The following is a 20,259-nucleotide window of genomic DNA, read 5'->3' as shown; positions in this document are numbered from 1 at the left end:
AAAACACTCTGAAAATGTGGCTGTCAATCACGTCTCATTTGACCGCTCCACACTGACAGGCAATAAGAGCGTAGGGGAAGGAGGAGGAGGGATGCAGAGGAGAGGGAGGGACTGTCCGGGAAGACTGACCGCTACAGCTTAGACAACTGTGGACACACGCGCAGCACCCGGAGGGCAAGCAGCATCCAGTGGGAAGGAGGGAAACAGGGGCTCGATTTAGCTCCTGCACCGCAGAAGTTAAGGACATCCCAGGACACTTCAGTCGTGTATGGAAAGGGGCCGCCCGCACTGACTCTCCTAAGGGCTAAACTCTAGTTCTCTGGTGGACTCCATTCCCTCTTCAGTATGGGTGCATTTATCTGCCATGTGACCAAATGGCATTTCACGGACCAGAAAAAGGTTTTAGTTTTGCTATTTGAAAATGAATGGGAAAATGAATTACAGTACTGCAACCAAGACAATTAATCTGCGATGAACCCTGAAGAGGCCACTCTTTAAAAAGTCACGGCCAGGCATGGTAGCACATGCCTGTAGCCAACCTCAGCACTCAAGAGGTGCAGGCAGCAATGGGTCAAGTTCAAGCCAGCTGGGCTACAGGAGACCCTGTCTAAAAAAATTCAACAAAACAAAACGAGTCACAATCTGTTTCAAAAGAAAACGGGAGCGAAGGAGCATGTGCTCATGATTTGAGTGACTGTTCCTCTAAAACCCCTAGTTTAGGCAGATGATTCTGTATTTACAAAACAAATTCCTTTTGTTGTTGTTGTTGTTGGAGACAGGGTTTCTCTGTAGACCAGGCTGGCCTTGAACTCACAGATTCGCCTGCCTCTGCCTCTTGAGTGCTGGGATTAAAGGCGTGTGCCACCACTGCCTGGCAAAACAAAGTACTTTTATCATTTCAAAATGTATAAAACTATACAGCAGATTGGAATTATAACTAATTAATACTCAACTCGTAATTAGGTATATCTTTTTTTTTTTTTTTTCCGAGATAGGGTTTCTCTGTGTAGCTTTGAGCCTTTCCTGGGACTCACTTGGTAGTCCAGGCTGGCCTCGAACTCTCAGAGATCCGCCTGCCTCTGCCTCCCGAGTGCTGGGATTAAAGGCGTGTGCCACCACCGCCTGGCAATTAGGTATATCTTTTAAATGACTATGAGCAATTAAAAAACAAGAAATAGGGCTGGAGAGTCGACTCGTCGGTTCAGAGCACTGGCTGCTCTTGTAGAAGATTCTCAGCACCCACATGGCTGCTCACAACCACCTGTAACTCCAGTACCAGAGGATCCGATGTCCTTTTCTGGACTCTTCAGACACCACAGGTGCACACGGGACAGACATGTATACAGGCAGAACACCTATACACATAAACATATTTATGTAAATCTACAAGTTCCTTGCACACATTATGGATTTGCAAGTGCGCACAATCAAGTTCATCTCCATGTCTCGTCATCAGAACTATCAGATGTCTACCATGGTCCTCACTGTTGGCTGTCTGAAATGGGTAGTCATAGTGACACTTTTTTGGGTGGGGTAGTGGTGGTGCTTGCCTTTAATCCCAGAATTCAGGAGGTAGAGGAATCTTTGAGGCTATCTTGGTCTACAGAAAAGAAGAGAATTACTACAGATAGAGGCTGTGTGTGTGCGCGCGCGCGTGTGGGTGGGTGCGTGCCCGCCAGAGGAGAGTCAGCCTTCTGACATTGATACACAACCCAGCCATCCACAAAGTTCTTGCTGAAGAACTAAGTAACCAAGTTTAAAGCAACAACTAGGCCAGCAAGATGGCCCAGCAGGTAAACACTTGCTGCGCAAGCCTGATGATCTGAGTTCAATCCTTGCAATCCGCAATGGAAGGAAAGAATCAACCCCCCAAGGTTGTGCTCTGAACTTTACATGTATGCTCACTCACATACAACTACACACACTGTACTACCTCTGTTTCCTGTTGCTACGGCAAAATACCACGACAAAAACAACTTCCAGGAAGAAAGAGTTTGTTTGGCTTACAATTCTAGGTGATGATATTCTATCATTGTGGGAAAGTCAAAGCAGGAATGTGAAGCAATTAGTCACATTCACGGCCAAAAGCTACTTGTGTTCAGCACCCTCTCCATACTTACACAGTCCAAGATCCCCTGCCCAGGGAACGCGGTTCCCCACAATGAGAAGGTCTTTTTTTTGCTTCTATAATATAATAAAGATAATACCTCACATCCATGCCTACATGCCAGCCTCATCTACGTAATCCTCCACTGAGACACTTTTCCCAAGTGAGTCTAAATTGTGTAAAGCTAGTAATTAAAACTCATCGTGCCCCCTTCATCTCATGTTTTAAGTAAGTTTGCAACTTTGTGCTGTCTTCTCACAAGCTTGGAATGTTTTAACAGAAAAAGGAAGGCATTAAAAGTCAATCGCAGAACAGCTGATCAGAAACCACAGGTCACAATTACCAAGAGGGAAAAGATACCATAAAACATGAACATAGATGCACATGAATTATGAAAAAGTCCTGGAAGTTCATCCAGTTCAAAAGTGTGGTATCATCTGACATAGAACATGATGGTTGGGGTAGTGGTACTGGGGCCCACAAAACAGAAAGGTACTTTGCATGTTGAACACTTGTACCATAAAACATCTAATCAATGTCAGCAGATCTACGTGCTATTTGTAATTATTATACAGCTAATTTTCAAAAGTATGTAGAGAATATAAAATTTAAGAATGAGAGCATAACCAGGCATGATGGCACATACCTTGAATCCCAGTACTCAGGAGGCAGAGGCAGGTAGATCTCTGTGAGTTCATGGCCAGCCTGGTCTGCATAGTAAGTTCCAGGCTAGCCAGTGCTAAACAGTGAGATCTTTTCTGGGGGAGTGTGTGTGTGTGTGGGGAGAATTGAGTCTAAAAAACCAAACAAATTAGCAAGAAATATTCAGAAATAAACAAAAAAACCATCATAACCTATCAGAAGCCTTCTTTTGATCTCTTGCACACTGATTTTTATGAACATTATAGCATATACAATTTTATGCCATATGTATAAACCCTAAAAACTTTAGGCTAGATTACCTCTTCTGTTTGTTTGGATACTTTTTTTTGTACTCACACTGTCATTTAACAACAAAGCTTCTGAACTCAGGTTACTGTAAAAAAATCAACACAGGTCAATGGTGGTGGGCCATGCCTGTAATCCCACGGAGGAGCTAGAGGTAAGCGGATCAGGAGGTCAACAACGTCCTTAGTCACCCCTAGCTAAATGAGAGTCTGCCTCGAGAAAACAGGCATGTAAGAACAGCCACAATTTCTAAAATAGAACGATAGTATCTTAACACCAGCGTTAAGGCTAGTATATTTTACAAATGTTTGGTACACGATCAGGAAGCTAAAGTAGAGTTCTGAGGATGTGGTGGCACACACTTGTAAATCCTAGCATCTTAGAGGGTAAGGCCAGAAGACAACCTCAAGTTCAAGGCTAATCTGGGTTGTCTATAAAAAAAAAAAAAAAAAAAAGAGCAGGGTGTTGGGGGAGGGGAGGAAGGGTTCTAAGTAGAGCGAAGCTACCATACAGTCAGACACTTGGGGTTGAGTCTGAGTTCATGTGCTGTCTGGTAGTAAGAATGAGAGAGGCCTTTTATCCTTCTGACATCTGCATGGGGTCTAAACTACCAATAAAATCATGTAAACACAAAACTCAAAAGAAGTACTTTAATTTGAAATTTGGATAAAGTATTCAGCAACAGCCCAGAGAGACAGCTGAGTGGTTATGAGTATACTGAAGTTCCAGAGGACCCGTGTTTGGATCCCAGCACCCACATCAGTCAGCTCACAGCTGACTGTAACTCCAGTGGGATCCAATGCCTGTGGGCACTGGCATTCACCTACACACACACACACACACACACACACACACACGTAATTAAAAATAAATCTTTCCAAGAGTACTTAGCAGGGCATAGTGCTGCACACTTTTAATGCTAGCACTTGGGAGGCAGAAGCAGGTGGATCTCTGTGAGCCTGAGGCCAGCCTGGTCTACGAAAAGAGTTCCAGGACAGCCAGAGATACACAGTGAGACACTGTCCCGGATATTGTTGCTAGAATGCATTGTCCATAATTAGTCTTTTAAAACCAGAGGAGGAGGGAGTCATATTTTCTCAGTATTCTTCTGAGCTTTTATACCTTGAACTATTTCAGAAAAAAAAAAAAGTTAATTGTAAGCTGTTTGTGTGCTAACAAGTCACTCCGTATACTTGTTAGTGCTGTATGGTCACAGTGTGACATCACACGTAGGACTTTGGTGGCAGAGTGCTTGCCTGGCATGTGCAAGACTCAAACCCAGGAAGTTAAATTCCTATCACGATGATACTTAGCTCAGAATTTCTAATAATACTTAAAAATAAAGTCAATCTTTACTGAGCAGAAAGAGTCAAACACATCAAGTGCAATTCAAATTATCCCCAACAGCCAACAGGTGAAAAAAAAAATCTACGTCAAATCATGTACAGTTGCTGCACAGGACTGTTGAGAGAGCCTCCCTCCTTCTACAGTAATGTGATTTTAACAAGCAGAATACACAGAAAAAGAACAAAAACGCCGTACACAGCAAGCCTATCCCTTTGAAAAGGAAAAGCATTCAGCACGGAGAATATTCTTCTTATCTTTACCTCTTCTGCCACACAAAAGGACTCAACTCCTATCTGAACTCTCCCATCTGAAGATTAGAGCACACAACTCAAGCGAAATGCTGTGTTTGTAAGACTCAGCCAGGTCAATCTAGAACCACTTTCTAGGCAAGCAGGGAGGTTAACACTGGACTCGCACTAGCTGGATCCAGTAGCTCCTTCCTGCTAACTTCCTGACATACAGCATCTCCGTTTTGGACCTCTGATGTTTGATTAAAGAGCACCGTCATGGAAGAAGACAAGGAATCTGGGTCATGTTCGCTTCTCGTAGGTTTACTGGGGACAAATAATTTAATTTAGTCTGATCTTCAGATTCCCCTTATGAAAAGGGGCCCTCCACACTCACTGAGACTTGAAAGCCATGATAATCACGGCCCATGTACATAGGAGACATTCAACAAATGTTTATCTTTTCCGCAAGGCTGAATGGGGAGGCAGAAAAAGCCAAGTCAGTTTCTTGGCTGCAGAGGGCCGATCTGCCCTGGAGAGCTTTAAAAATACGGAGGGAGGGGAGCCTCACTTACCCCAGGCAACTTTCCCTCCTGTTTCAGAACTCCTACCTAGAGTAAGGTATTTGGCAATTACAGCATCCTCTGAGTAGTCCGCGACATTTTCTTATCCAAAGGTCTTGTCTTTTTAAACCCTCCCGACAAGACACTCCAGTCCTCACATGACCTATTCTTAATAGAGACCGGCTCAGGGGCCAGAAGCAACAAAAACATTTGTTGCCTGAAACAGCATCGATGGGGGTTCGCTGCATTTAGGGGGCTAGAGTGTGGTGGCCATGGCTTTAAAGGCGTGGAAGCATCTTCCTGACAAAAGACACAACACTGGGAGGTGCCCTTCTTCCCAAGCCACACTTTCCCTCCCCTTCCAATCGCGCACCCCGAGACCATTTCTTTTCTCACTTGCGGGGTGGATAGGGGAGGAGGGGAGGGGGGTGGGGATCACGACTCTCACTTATGGGTTTGGGAACCGCTCCTAAGACACTGCCCTGGCCCGCCGGGCTGAGGCCGCAGGGCGGCGGCGCGGCAGCCACACCTACTTGGGCCACCGCAGCTGGGAACCGGTGGGGGCGCGTCAGCCGGTCCCGGACGCCAGCTCCGCGGTTCCTCCGGGAAGGGCGCCCAGTGCGCGGCGGCGCCGCCAGCCGGCGGGCCGGCGCCAGGGGACGCCTCGGTCCCCAGCACGTGGAGGCCGAGGAAGGGGGAGCGAGCTGGCGGGGGATGGGGGGGGGCGCGGCCTGGGCGAGCCGAGAGGTTGGCGACCATCGAGGGGTGCACGGCCGCCCCCGCACCCCCCGCACCCTTGCGCGCGCGGACCCTCCCACCCCCTACCCCCCCGGCCCGCGCTGGCTGCTAAGCCCGGCGAGAGGCGGGGCTCTGCTGAGCCGCGTCCCCGTCCCCAACACTCACGGTGCTTGCCGCCGCTGCCGCCGCTCGGGTAGCTCAGCAGCAGGAAGGGCAGCGGGGAGCCGGGCGACGGCGGGGTCCTCCAGGCGCGCTGCGGCGGCGGGCGCGCCGCGAAGCCCGCGCCTCCATCGCCCGGGTAGAGCAGGAAGAAGGGGGCGGCCACCGGCGAGTCCGGCTCCGAGGGCCCCGCCTCGTCCTCCCGCTCCGTGCCGCGGGCGGCCGCCCCGCGCGGCTCCTCCTCGGGCTCCTCCGCTCGCCGCTCCCCGCCCCTCTCCGGGTCCTGGCCGCAACTTTCGGCCGCCGCGCCCGCTGGCGGGGACTCGGCCATGGTCGCTTGGTGGCTGCGAGCGCGCGGTGTCGCCGCCTCGCCAGGCCCGAGCCCGAGGCTCCCGCCGAGGATCCCGAGCCGTTCGCCGCCGCTGGCCGCTCGGGCTCCGGGTTCTGCCCGCCCCGCCGGGGCCCGGCCCGCTGAGGACCGCCCCGTCCGACGGCGCGGCCTGCCCAGCACCGCCTCCGGCCTCCGCCCCTCTCGCCGCCCCCCGCCGCGGCTCGGCACCCCTAGGGGGCAGCGTCCTCCTCCTCCTCCGCCGCCGCCGCTCCGCACCGCACCTTCGGCTCCGCTCGCGCGCTCCGATCTCTCCCGGACCCCGGACCCCGGATCCCGGGGGCCCGAGGGTGTGCAGGGCCTGCTCCTCCGCCGCCTGGCTCGACCCTGGAGGTCAGGTGCGGCGCTTGAAGCCCGCGGCGTTTTCTATGTGTGACCCCCCCCCCCACCTTCATGGGTAGTGACAGGCACCAAGATCTGGGCTGAAAAGGCCAACGCTCGTTTTTTTGTTTGTTTGTTTTTTTTTTTAAATGACAACCCCCTCCCCGCACCCCCGCCGCCAGGGGTACTCGACTATAGTTTGCTGTTCGTTCACACACTAGAACTCTCAACCGTTGATTTATGGTTTTGATTCAGAAACTTTGTATAGGATAAACTAGGAGACGATGTTCTTCCCACCGGCTTTGCATTTCACGGGGGCGATTGAGAGGCCGTGTGTGTGCTTTTTTTACATTGTTCCCCGGTTTTCCAGAACTCCAGGGGCGCATGGGTGGATCAAACCAGCGAATTCAAAACTGACAGGACACTCGTCCATTACAGGGTGGTAGTTTTCCCTTTCGTAGTGTTTTGAGTTTTGTTAGTCAATTGGCTGCTGTTATTTTATTTCAAATATTTGAATCAGTAAGTGCCCAAATTAAACTTTTCCCCCCTAAAAGAAAATTCCTAGTTTTAGTTTGTTTGTTTGAATCGAGGCTCACTTGAAGCGCAGGCTAGGTTCGCTTTGAAGTGCCTGCCTCAGCTTCCAAAGGGTGGGATTTACAGGCATGACGCACTATTACTCTTATTATGGGCTTATTTATCGTGGGCTGCTTGCTGATTAGCTTTGAGTCGCAAAATGCAGGCATAGAATTTGTGTGGACTCAATTAGAAATCACTGTCTCGTCGTCTGCCCACTCCCCCGCCCCGCAGAGGAACTTAAACTTGCAGAAAGAAAATCTTTTTGTTATTCTCTGTAAATCTCTCTTGAGTTATCACTAGAAATTATCATGGGACGTCTAATGCCAGGCTTTAAGTTTCTGGTGTTCACTTGACTAGTTGATCTTAGTCTTTCTGCCTAAGTTATTTGTCCTGTAAAATTATTCACAGAGCTGTTTTCAAGGTTAAGTAAGTAGTATAAACAAATCCTTATAACATGGTGTAACACAAGATCAAATAATTACTAGCAATGTGTCCTCATTTTGACAAAACAGCTTATTAATTTTAATTTCCTTTCTGTTTGTTTTGAGACAATGCAGCCCTGGCTGCTGACCTGGCATTCACTAGGTAGATCAGGCTGACATTGAACTCACAGCGATCTGCTAACCTCCAGAGTTCTCAGTTTACAGATGTGAGTCTAGCCTAGCTAACAACGTGTAATTTTTTGGTTTTTCGAGACAGTTTCTCTGGGTAGCCTTGACTGTCCTGGAACTTACTTCCTAGACCAGGCTGGCCTCGAACTCAGAGATAACTGCCTGCAGGAGTGCTAGGATTAAAGGCCTGTGCCACTGCTGGCAACAACATGTAATTAAAAACAAACAAAAGCAAGTTGAGAGTTTCCATCACATCTTTGATCATCCTGGGAGTTTTTTTTTTTTTTTTTAAGGTGTATTATTTATTTACTTAATTTATGTTCATACCTGTGTCTGTGTTTATGTACATTCAGTGTGCCCAGGAGGCCAGAAGACAGTGTCAGATTCCCTGAAGCTGGAGTCACAGGCGGTTATGAGCTTCCCATCAAGAGTGCTGGGAACTCCAGTCCTAGACAAGAGCAGCAAGCACTTTTTTTTCTCCCTCCAGACAGGGTTTCTCTGTGTAACTCTGGCTGTCCCGGAACTGTCTCTGTGGAACAGGCTGGCCTCTAACAGAGATTCGCCTGCCTCTGCCTCCCAAGGAATTAAAGGTGTGTGCCACCACTGCCAGACACAGTAAGCACCTTTAACTGATGATACATCTCCCCAGCCCCTTGTTGAGTGTGTGTGTGTGTGTGTTTTAATTAAAAAAAAAAAGACTTGGGTGCGTTGGGAGTGAGCACAGGTTTGGTCACGAACTCATAATCCTTGTGATCTGGGCCTTTTTAAATGTTGGGATTACAAGCATACAATAGTGTAACCCAGCTCGTTTGAATCTTTTGATGGGGGTAGAAATCTTGATTAAAAAAAAAAAAAAGACATTTTTTTTGCCTCCTAGGATTTGCAAAATTCTATTAAAGAGGAAAAACAGAGTCCTGTGCTTTATATTGGGCACCTCTCTCTCTCTTTCTCTCTCTCTCTCTCTCTCTCTCTCTCTCTCTCTCTCTCTCTCTCTCTCATGTAGAAACTCTTAAGAATCATACTCTTGTCGGATCCCATGTTTCAGTGGAGTATGGGTCCACATGTGACAGCATGTACCTGGGATTTAAGCATGGGGTAGAGGAAGAACAGAAATTTCACAACTCATTGTTAAGAAGACAAGTAACCAGTCACCAAATTCAAGAATGAAATACATCTACTAAGTGAGGGAATGGCAGGTGTCAGCCCCCTGTGTGTTGTTCATAGCCCCCTCCATAAAGAAAGAAGAGAAATGCTGTCTGGTCTAAACGCCAGCTCTCTCCTTGCTAAGCCAGGATGTCACAGCTACGGAGATGGTGACATGCCGTGGAGTCCTTCAGCGAACTGGTTCCCGTGCTTCTCTGCTTTTAATAGCTACTCTATTTATGTTTTGCTACCACTAATTAAATGACAGCATAATGAATACAAGAAATCAGCTGAAATATGAGTCTGTTAAAATGTAAAGGCAAGGCTATTTATGAATTTTTGCCTAAAGAAAAAAAAAGGTGGATGGTACTCCAAGTCCTCAAGTCCTCAGTTTTCATATGCTTTTAGGTTTTTAATCAATAATATAATCACAGCTATGCATTAGCGTTAGTGAGCCGCATAATGGGCTGATTCAGCTGCTACACACAATGACAGAGGCCAAGATTATAAAAACAAGCTTGAACACGTTCCTTCTGGAAAATGTACAGAGCATCTCCCTGCACTTTCACAAAAAAAGAAGACATGGTCCAGTCACTGTAATTAAGAATTGAGTTCTGTTTTCTTGTGAAACAAAGTAGATCGTGCCCTTCAATTTTATCTACAGTTTTAGCCATCCATGTTTGAGTTTCAAAAACTCTGGTAATCTTAAGGATAGATATTTATAATACAGTCTATAAAGCCCTTTAGAGATTAATGCCATGGATGATAATATATTTTTAGTATAAGCTTCTTACTGCTGTGAATCAGAAAAGCCAGCACTTGAGAGTTGATGATCTTTTTTAGTATAATACATAAATTATTCTATTTTTATGTTTAAAAATCAAAGAGGAGATATTTTAAAGAACAAATTCAAGTCCTCAAGTTAGTAACATTTTCGGATTAACTGTATAAATTATGGTTTTACTTCTGCCTGTACTGCATAGTGTTGCATATTATTTTTTTTTTTAATTTATTTTTTGAGACAAAGCCCCTCTATTATGTAGTCCTGGATATCCTGGAACTTGCCACGTAGACCAAGTTGGCCTTGAATTCACAGAGCTCCACCTGCCCCTGCTTCCTGAGGAATTAAAGGTGTGCATTTGTGATTGTAAAACAATCATTTTCTTGAATCATCTGTTTGACATTATGTGGCAATTTCAAAATGTCTTATTTGAAAACAATATAGTCAATATACTTCATGTTAAACTTGTTTTAATGCAGAAATTGGTGTCAGTTAATATGCCTCAATTTGGAAAGCTCTGGAGAACCCCGTTCTTACTGGAATGTGGTAGTACACGCCTGTAATCCCAGCTCTCAGGAGGTAGACACAGGAAGGTTAGCTCAAGGCCAGCTGGGCTTCTGATAGGGTTTGAAACTAGCTAAGGCTACATGAGGCCCTATCTGAAAATAACAAATAAATCTAGTACTTGATTTCTGAATTACTAGATTTTGATGGCTTTCAATAACTTTATTCTTCTAAAATATTAACTACAATATTAGATAATTGTGCCTTCTGTTGTTTATTGTACATTTTCTTAAATATTAATGGTAGTTTTCTTTGGGTGGCAGAAATATGGCTGTATGTTTCTATTTTTCTTTATTTGCCAGTCTAAAAGTTTTTAAAAGGTATGTTACTTTTTAATGTTTTTTAAAAACCTTTTGAGAAATGGCCTCATTATGTAATCCTGGCTAGCCTGGAACTCACTATTTAGCCCAAGCTAGCCCCAAACTTCTGGCAACCTTCCTTCCTCAGCCTCTAAATACTGGAATTATAGATGTGCCTATGACCAGTCAATACTAATTTTATAATAAAAACAAAACATGTTGAATTGTTATTTTTATTAAGTTTGATGTTCCTATTTTTGTTTTTTTGAGACAGGGTTTCTCTGTGTAGCCCTGGCTGTCTTGGTACTCACTCTATAAGCCAGACTAGCCTCAAACTCAGAGATCCTCCTGCCTCTGCCTCCCGAGTGCTAGAATTGAAGGTGTGCACCATCACCACCACCTGGTTCATATGTTTCTTTTGTGAAAATCATATTAGCAGTAAAATTGCCTTTCTTGGTTATTCTGTGGAGAACAGAATTCTGGAGAATTGAAAGCTCTGCCCTATATAAGCGTTCCATATTTTGTGCATAGTGTTTAGTATCTTTTGGGTGGTGGTGGTGGTGGTAGCATCTTACTCTGTGTACCCAGGCCAGGCTGGGATTCATGGCAGCCTTCCCGTGACAACCCTCCATCGTAATGTTGCTGAGGCTGTATGGTTGGTTGGTAACTACATCTTGTTTTAATTCTCACGCTCTCCACGGTCTTTTCTGAATTTCTCTCTGGTTTCATCTGTTCCTTGCCTTAGTTTAAATCTCTACATGCCAGCATTGTTGTGAAGGACTCATATTGCTGGTTTCCCTGCCTCTGTCTGGCTTTAATCCATTCCAGTTCCTGGTCCACAGGGCCAGCTTACCTTTCCAGAGACTTTGGTTGCCTTCTCCGTATCAGGAATATCACTTAAGCTCCTTAGGCAGCCAGTAAAGGTGTGTGTGTGATTTAAGGCCCTTACCTTTCCAGTTTTACTTCCTGCCTTGCTTCACAGTTCTTGCTTTTGGCCCCGCATTCTTGGCATTCCTCAGGTTGCTGTCTCTATTACTCCCAACTTTCTGCCAGCGTTTTGCTCCAGCAGATACACACCTTTTCTCACACCTCAACCTAGGAAGCTTTATGCCCCCTCTTTTGAGGCCCAACAAAATCTTTCACAAGAGGTTAATTACTTTTATTATAGTTAGGTTTGTTCCCAAAGTTGACATCTTTATTAATTTTTCCATTTTGTAATGCACAAAAGATTTAAGTAGTTCTCAGACTCTGTTCCTTCTAAAAGTATATCAAAATTCTTGGGGTTTAAAGAATAATTTGGCCGGCCATGGTGGTGGTGCACACCTTTAATTCCAGCACTTGGGAGGCAGAGCCAGGTAGATCTCTGTGAGTTCGAGGCCAGCCTGCCTGGTCTACAGAGTGAGATTCAGAACAGGCATCAGAACTATACAGAGAAAACCCTGTCTTGAAAACAAACAAACTAACAAAAAGAATAATTTGGCGTTTGTTCTCATTTTTAAGGAATACTCAGCACAATAGAAATAAACTGTCGCCGGGTGGTGGTGGCGCACGCCTTTAATCCCAGCACTCGGGAGGCAGAGGCAGGTGGATCTCTGTGAGTTCGAGGCCAGCCTGGTCTACAGAGTGAGATCCAGGAAAGGCGCAAAGCTACACAGAGAAACCCTGTCTCGAAAAACCAAAAAAAAAAAAAAAAAAAAAAAAAAAAAAAAAAAGAAATAAACTGTCTACAAATGATCACTAAATATAAAAAATTCTAGGTATGAATATTAATACATTATTAGTTTGAGTAATCGCCTCATCTACTGAAGTGTAAAATGATCTTAGTTACTTATTAATACAGGACAAATGAAACAATTCCTAAGGATAAAATGAACAATTCCATAGTATTTAATTAATTAATTTTTTGTTTTTTTGAGATGAGACAGGGTTTCTCTGTGTAGCTTTGGCTGTCCTGGAACTCTGTAGACCAGGCTGGCCTTGAATTCACAGAGATCCGCTTGCCTCTGTCTCCTGAGTGCTGGGATTAAAGGCATGTGCCGCCACTGCCTAGCTCCATAGTATTTCTAATTTTTTCTTTTTCTTTTTTTGACTTTTCAAATCTGGGTTTCTGCATGGAGCCTAGGCGTCCTGGAACTCTCAAAGATCTGACTGCTTCTGGAAGTGCTGAGATTAAAGGCATATACCATTACAACTCGCTCTAATTTTTCTTTTTAACATAGAGTCTGTCTTCATGGCCAATTCTGGTCTTGAACTTGAACTTATGACAATCCTCCTGCTCCAGTCTCCCAAGTGCTGCCATGCCCAGCCCTGCAGGTTTTATGATGCTGTCTTGCAGTTCTTAGATTGATTGCATTTCTAAGTAAGCACTCCACCACTGAGCTACATCTCAGCACCCTCTCCCCCCCCCCCCCAAACTCAAACTCTATGGGGCTTCTGGCTCCATGTAATTCACTTATAAACAGTTCTGACCTATGGTTTTAGAGGGAAAACCTATTGTTCGGAACACATTCTGTAGGACTGACTATCCTGTGTTGCAGTTTCTTGCCTCATTCTTCTAGTTAATCCATATACCTAATGTTACAGGCTGGGAGAAACTTAGTGCAGTGTCCCATAGCACACCTGAATCAGGATCTCTGGAGTGCCTGTTAAGACCAGAGCCACCTGGGGCTCACAGGAGCTGGCTGAATAACAACACATACATTTGCCAATAGACTCCTAGGCATTTTAGTTTAAGAAACTATTGGCCAGGGATGTTGGTACACTTTCAACTTCAAGGCCAGCCTGGCCTGCATGAGACCCTCGTAAGCCCCCACTCCTCGGACCAAAGAACCCTTAAAACAGTACCTAAGCATGACCTGTCACTTGGCTACTTAAATGACTGTAACAATCACCTACTGTTCAATGTGAGGAAAAGGTGAAATAGACCACACATGCTCAGTGTTAAAGGTGGAGACTATTAACTCAGCTAACCCGAGGCCAAACTCATAATTGTGTTTGACCATATGCCTAAGTATAATTTATTTTAAAACATACAGCCGAGCTATTCTCGAACTATTCTGACAGGGTTCCATGTAGGATACTAGCTTGCTACTGCTAACCCAACACTCATTAGGTAACATATTTATGGGGGCCATCTCACCCCCCCCCCCTTTTCCCCAGGGTACTCTTGAGCAGAAGCAGCAGGAAATATTAGATAGAAATACAGCTAGAGAGAGACAGACAGAAACACAGGATAGCCTCGGGAGGGCCTGGATCCTTATCCATCGGGCCCCCTGACTGTTTCTGCCAAAGGGCTTTTAAAGGAATGCCAAAGGGTGGAACAAAAGACCTCGCCCCAGCACAGCCAAGTGCAGACCATCCCAGACACCAAAACATCCCTTTATACAGCTCTGCTGTGTCAGGCAAACTCAGAGCACAAGAAAACAGTGGTCTTCAACAGATGTTCTAAATATTTTCATGTATTAGTTCACTTAATCCTCATAATAGCCCTCCAGAGCAGGCACTTCTCTTTGCCAGTGGTGTTTTGAGAAAGGATGGCCATGAACCCGAGTATCCTCGAACAACTTCTGATTTTGACACATCCCAAGTGCTGGAACTATAGTGTGCCCACCATGTCCAGTTTATGAGGTGTGCAGGACTGAACCCAAGGCCTCCCTGCAATCTAGGCAAGCATTATACTACATGAACTACATCCTCAGGCCCCACCACTGAGGCTTACACAAAATAACAAAAACAAAACGAGACAGAGACATCAAGTACTTTGTCTAAAGCTGCTAAGTAAGAATTTGGTTTGGAATTCAAGAGGCCTAATCAGTCTGCTCTTAAACATGGTTATCCTAAGAGATGAAGAAAATGAAAGGCAAGTCAACGAACTCAAAAATCACCCAGGAAATTTTGAAATTTTTGTTTCCTACTTAATCTGAACAGGAAGGATGGAGTCATGCTCTGAAGCCAGCAAGACTGGGTTAAAATCATGCCTGTGATGCCTAAGAGCTTTGTGATTTTGAAAAATTATAATCCTCTTTACCTCAATTTCCTCATCTTCAAAAAATGTGAATAGTAGGGCCAGTGAAATGGGTCACTGGGTGAAGGCCCTTGTCCCCAAGCCTTGGTTCAATTCTTGGAACCCTCACGGTGGAAGAGAACCAACTCTCACAAGTCATCCCTTGCATCCTACGCACCTAAAATGGCATGCACTTCTGCTGTTGAATACGGAAATCCGTACTAATAATGTACGGAAATTATCTTAGTAAGTACCTTTTATTTCTAAGAAAAATAATTTGGCAGGTGTGCCCCACTGGGGGAAATAGCCGTCAGAGGTTAAGGTAATGAATATTAAGTTGGTTTGTTCAGATCCCAAGCAGGTATCCTTAGCAAGTTAACCTCACATAATTTCAGCTGTGTGTGGGTCGGTGGGGGTGGGTGGATGTACGCACGTGGAGGCCAGAGCAGGGTACCTTGGTGTCTTCCTCTATCCCTTTCTGCCTTATTGCCTTCGTAGGTCCCCTACTGAGCTGGAAGCTTGTTTTGGGCTAGGCTGGCTGGCCAGTGAGTTATAGGGATCCACCTGTCTCCACTTCCCAAAATTGGGAATACAGAGTAAATAGCGGTGTTTGTTCTTGTTGTTGCTGGGGGTTCAAACTCAGGTTCGAATGCTTGCAGAACAAAGGCTCTAGCCCACTGAATAACCTCTTCAGCCGAGAACTGCAGCTTCCTCATCTGTGATACTAAGACAACCTTACCTACCTTTGTTACTGTGAGGAGGATTACAAGTGTAATCTTAAGACATTTTTAGCAAACTGAGGATAAGCACAAACAGCAACCACAGTAAGTCACCAGCAGAGGGGATATGGACTTTTTACCTTATTCACCACAAGAAAGACTGTTAAAAAATACAATTGGTGTAATTAAGGCATCTTTCTCATTTTGTCACATTCAACCAGTTACTTTTACCACAAATGGAGTCCATTTTAACATCAGACCCACGTATATAAATATCCTGCCCCAAGAATTACGATTGTAATTGAAATCTGTCAGGTCTTTTTACAGGCTATCATAGAAAAACCGTGACTGTCAAAGATGCATTCTTTCCATGTGTAAACTTACATAAAAGTGCTTCATTGACACTCAACTAGCTGGGAAAGTTTTCTAGGCTAACATTTGCTAAAATATCGGCATACTTCAACACAGTATTTTGTTTTTCCTTCTGACCATAATTTCCACAATTTTAGTAGGACTTTCATGGGCAAATAAAGCAGTAGCCCAGGGCTGGAGACGGCTCACTGGCAAGAAAGTGCCTGGATAGTTAAGCACAGGCTCCAGGTTCAAATTTGCAGCACCAACCAAGACCAACCAAGAAGCCCAAAGTAACACCCTCCATTTCTTTGTGGACAACAAATTTTAAACTTACAATGAAAACTAGGCATCACATATTAACACAATCACTTTAGTTCAAAATACTTTTATTGAGCTAAAATAATGCCAAAAACTAGGCCAAAGAGTAACTTTACTTAAGCTTAATGCTCTTTTTAACTCCGGCACGAATGCCAGACAGTTCACCACTATAGCGCTGTTCTTCTCTGCGAACTTCACGAACCTGACCTCGCCTTCGAATTTTGGCTCTTCTGAACTTTTCCCTATGTTTGACTCGGGGGTTCCTATCAATCTTCTTCCTCCTAGGCGTAAGTCCCCTGTTTTTAGCAATCTGGTAGGTAATAGCTCTCTTTGCATTCTGCTCTTCGAGAGCCTGTTCTTCAGCATTATTTTCTTCTTTCTTTCTTTTCAACTTTTGCCGGTCTTCCATTTCCTTAGAGTATTTTAGTGCCGCTTCATCAAGATCAGGGTCATCAGGCAGATCAGCAGCAGCAGCAGCAGCCGTCTCTGAAACGGGCTTCGGCTTGGTTTTGGTTAATTTTGCTTTTGGATTCAGTTCTTTCTTTACAGCACCATCCTTGGCTGTGAGTAGGTGACGGATTTCGGAGGACAGTTTCTGATCCACAACGGACAGCTCGTTGATCAGATTTCTGTAAGTGACAAGCCTTTCTATAACAGGATGTCCGTGTGCAGGAACTCTCCTGGCTTTTAAGATCAAATAAAAGCTGATGTTGGCGCAGTAGTTCAAGTAGAGGTTATACTTGGTCCTCAGGTACTGGCTTCCTTTTCCAGGGGGAATGACTCCTTTCTCCACCAACTGTAACAACGGCTCTAACTCATCTTTCATCTCTGTCAACTTGACCTTGAGGTCTTCTATCAGCTCCAAGAGCTCTGGTGATTCTTTTCTCAACATTTTCAGCTTCTCTTTCACCGAGACTTTAGCCAAATCCTTCACGACCCGAGTCTCAGCTTCATCTACCTGGGGCACTGGTTTTGCAAAGGCCTCCACCCAAGCGACTCCAAAATCATCCTCTTGCAGGGCCTGGGCCAGGCGCCGCTGAATGACCTGTGCCTCCTCCTCTTCCTCTCTTTCCTCCTCTTCTACTTCTTGCTGACTCTGACGGCGTCGGGATTTGGAACCATAGTCTGTGTCATAATAAAGCTTTTTCCTCTGACCCCAGGACAAGCTGGGATCCACAGAGGCCTCAGCCTCACTCTGCACAGAGCTCCCACCATCATCGTCATTATCGTCACTGTCCTCGCCATCCTCCTCGTCCTCCGAACTCTCTCCATCTTCCCCGTCTTCATCATCAATATCTAGGGCTAGCACCTCTTCCTCCTCATCACCGTCCTCCTCCCCGCTGTCGACTTCGTTCCAGCCTTTAGCCAAGGCTGCCCGAGATCGCGCCTCATGGAACTCGTCTACCTGATCTTGGTAGTAGCTGGAGTCCCCTGGAGAGGGCGGCGACTCTAAATCCTCCTCATTTCCGTCCGCGGCGGGGCGACCTGCCTTGGCCCGCACAGCTGCCCACTGGGCCGCCCCACGCCGCCGGGATCTCTTCACCATGGCTCTCACGCCGTCCGGTGTCCCTCTCTCAGCGACGCGGCGATCCCCGGCACTTCCGACCTCCGCGCAGAAACGACAGTCCCAGCAACCGGAGGCTTTCAACACCAAACACGCTCCGCGCCACGCGAGCCGCCAAGCACCGGCTCCGCGGCTGGCAGGGCCGCTTCCTTCCGCTCCCAGGATGCTCCCCGCGCAGCGCGCGAGCCGGACTTCCGCTCGTCCTTCACTCCCTACTCCCACCCCCGTAAGCCTAGCCTCACCGTGCCCTCTTAAAGCCAGTCGGTTCCGGCGAGTTTAAAAATGCTTCCGGGTAGAAACGGTTCCGGGTGAGGACATTCCGTTCCGCCGAGCCTTGGGCGGCGACTTCCGTGCTGTCTCGGGCGAGCCTGGGGGGCGTGGAGCCGGAATCCCGTCAGCGCGGCGAGGCAGCTCCCGGCCGGCAGAGGGCGCCGAGCCTCTGCGTTACCCCGTCGGCCGGCCGCCCCGTGGGCCGCGCTGGAGAGTCTTCCCCGCTCACGGTTGGTTCCCTGCGCTCGTCCGTACGAAGTTAGGCGGCTTGTTTTTTACCCCTGCTTCTGTCCTGACTTTGGAAGCAGGGCCTCGCCCTGGTATCCAGGCTAGCCCCAGCCTCCCGGCTTGGTTCTTTTCTTTTTTTTTTGTGCCGGGCGGTTGCTACCGTAGACGCGGCGTTCCCGGGCCCCGCGCGGCTCGGGGACCACCCGACGGGAGGCAGAGCCCCCGAGAGGAGGACCGAGGAGGGTTTCGGGGGACGATGCTCCCGGGAAGGGGAAAAGACACCGCGGTTTCCTTCTGCTGGAAAAGCTTCGGGTTTTTTTTTTTTTTTTTTTTAGATGTTCTGGAAAAGACTCGTGGAAGCGCTCAGGGGCTCACCTGTTCAAGGATTTACGTGTAGGATCGAATTACAGTAGTTAATAACTGTTCAGGGTGTTCTTCAGCACTGACCTAGCACCGCACATGCTGCGCTGCCGTGTTAGCCCCTGAGAGAATGATCGTGGCCAACATTAGTGATTTTCCGGAGCTTGGAGATCTTGTGGTCTAGCGGGGCGCACCAGAGCACGGCTACTGGGAGAAGTGCTGTGTTAGGCAGCGTTCGGTGCTGGAAACCAGCGTGGGGTTTACATCTGTCTTTAAACCGAGAGTACGGGCGTCGTGTGGGTCTAGGGGATTGAACACGCGCCAGTCAGAGCAGAAAGCGCGTTTACCGACTAAGCCATCTTCAAATATCTGTCTTTTTACATGCCAGCCTCCTTGCGAAGCTATAAGACAGTGGTTCTCAACCTGTGTGTCGCGACCTCCTTAGGGGGTGGTGGAAGGATCCTTTCACAGGGCTCGCCTAAGGCCACTGGAAAACAGATATTTATATTGTTCCAACTCATGATAGTAGCAAAGTTACAGTTACGAATTCGCAATGAAAATAATTTTATGGTTGGGGGTCACCATATGACGAACTGTATTAAAGGGTCGCAATATTAGGAAAGTTGAGAACCACTGCTTTGAAAGGATATAGCAGTCAGCGTAATTATGCACATCACATGGGGCCTTGTCTTAGAAAACAAAACAAAAACGGCAACAAACGCAACCCTAACCAACCCCCCCCCTCCCATAATCATAGAAGGATTTAAGGTAATCCTGCTGTCACGCCACTGAGAGCATTGATCCCACTTAGGCTGCCTAGGCCCATGTCTCCTTCCTCACTGCCCCACTGGCATCTCTCCCTGAAACAGAGCGTTACACTGGGTTAAAGACAGCCTTCCCAGAAGGAGACGGATGGCCTTGGTTCTTTGTTCAAGGGTACATGAATATATGTTTACCTGTTAGAACCCGTTAAAGGAAAAAAAAAAAACCTCCCAACAAGGATTTAGTATTTCTGCCCAAATCTAAGGGATTTGTGCTGTATTCAAAACCACAGCTCAAGTTACTTTAACAAAAAGTCCTCCAGTTTTTTTCCTAAGTTTGGTACAGAGGAATGTTCAATATTTGTTTAATGAAGATGTATAAAAAGTGTATTTCACTACATACCTCAGGTGCTATATAAAGCTTAGTGAATGATGTATATAAATGCCACATCTCTAAACTGGACTAGAATGGACTCAGCAACCATCAGTTTCAACTTGAGTTTTACACATGTGGAAACAGAGGCTTGCAGGCAATTCTGCTAGGGAGTCTGCTATAGAAATCAGGGCCATGAACTCCCACACCAGGACTTCACACTTAGTTGTTATCAGCCCCCTTTATGTTAAGAAAATACATGCATACATTACAGTTGATTTCTTGTGAGATAGCCGATGTCCATATTGAATGTCATCCTTTTGAGCATCATACAAATCTTACAGTATCATAAAATGATGGTTTTAAATTCTGTAATAAAAAATGTTCCTTATAAAGAAGAGAACACAGAAAAAGAATAAAAGAAAAAAAGGAAGAATAAAAAAGAACATGAATACATTTTTCAGACAAGTGGTATCTTTTTTTTTGGTACCTATGTCTGCATGCCAGATGAGGGCATCAGATCCTATTATAGATGGT

The 20,259-nt window shown here is 46.1% G+C and overlaps 2 protein-coding genes across 4 annotated transcripts in view; both read right to left on the bottom strand.

Annotated features, from left to right (window-relative positions):
- The window catches only part of Rufy3 (RUN and FYVE domain containing 3), a 79,741-nt gene extending 73,210 nt beyond the window's left edge, over window positions 1-6,531 (bottom strand). Inside the window, exon 1 of one of the 3 annotated variants that reach the window (XR_005092347.1) lies at window positions 6,096-6,530. Coding sequence is in view for 2 of the 3 variants with exons in the window: in XM_028889563.2 (XP_028745396.1) it covers window positions 6,096-6,420 (325 nt within the window). In the remaining variant the exon portion in view is untranslated. Of the gene's footprint in view, window positions 1-6,095 lie in introns of all 3 variants that reach the window. The other 2 variants (XM_028889563.2, XM_028889791.1) reach the window with 2 other exon arrangements.
- Window positions 6,532-16,213: 9,682 nt separating this feature from the next.
- Utp3 (UTP3 small subunit processome component) lies at window positions 16,214-17,914 on the bottom strand. Its single transcript, XM_028890044.2, has one exon. It carries the CDS (start codon window positions 17,710-17,712, stop codon window positions 16,279-16,281), a length of 1,434 nt encoding a protein of 477 aa, XP_028745877.1. The 5' UTR covers window positions 17,713-17,914; the 3' UTR covers window positions 16,214-16,278.
- Between the last annotated feature and the right edge of the window lie 2,345 nt (window positions 17,915-20,259).

This window comes from Peromyscus leucopus, chromosome 10 (assembly GCF_004664715.2).
Source record: "Peromyscus leucopus breed LL Stock chromosome 10, UCI_PerLeu_2.1, whole genome shotgun sequence".
In the NCBI taxonomy this organism is placed as follows: Eukaryota; Metazoa; Chordata; class Mammalia; order Rodentia; family Cricetidae; genus Peromyscus; species Peromyscus leucopus.
This window is presented reverse-complemented; position numbering and strand designations above follow the sequence as displayed.

What these genes read in the sequence shown, in the direction of transcription:
- Utp3 (XM_028890044.2), bottom strand. Translation starts at nt 17,712, where the DNA reads ATGGTGAAGAGATCCCGGCGGCGTGGGGCGGCCCAGTGGGCAGCTGTG.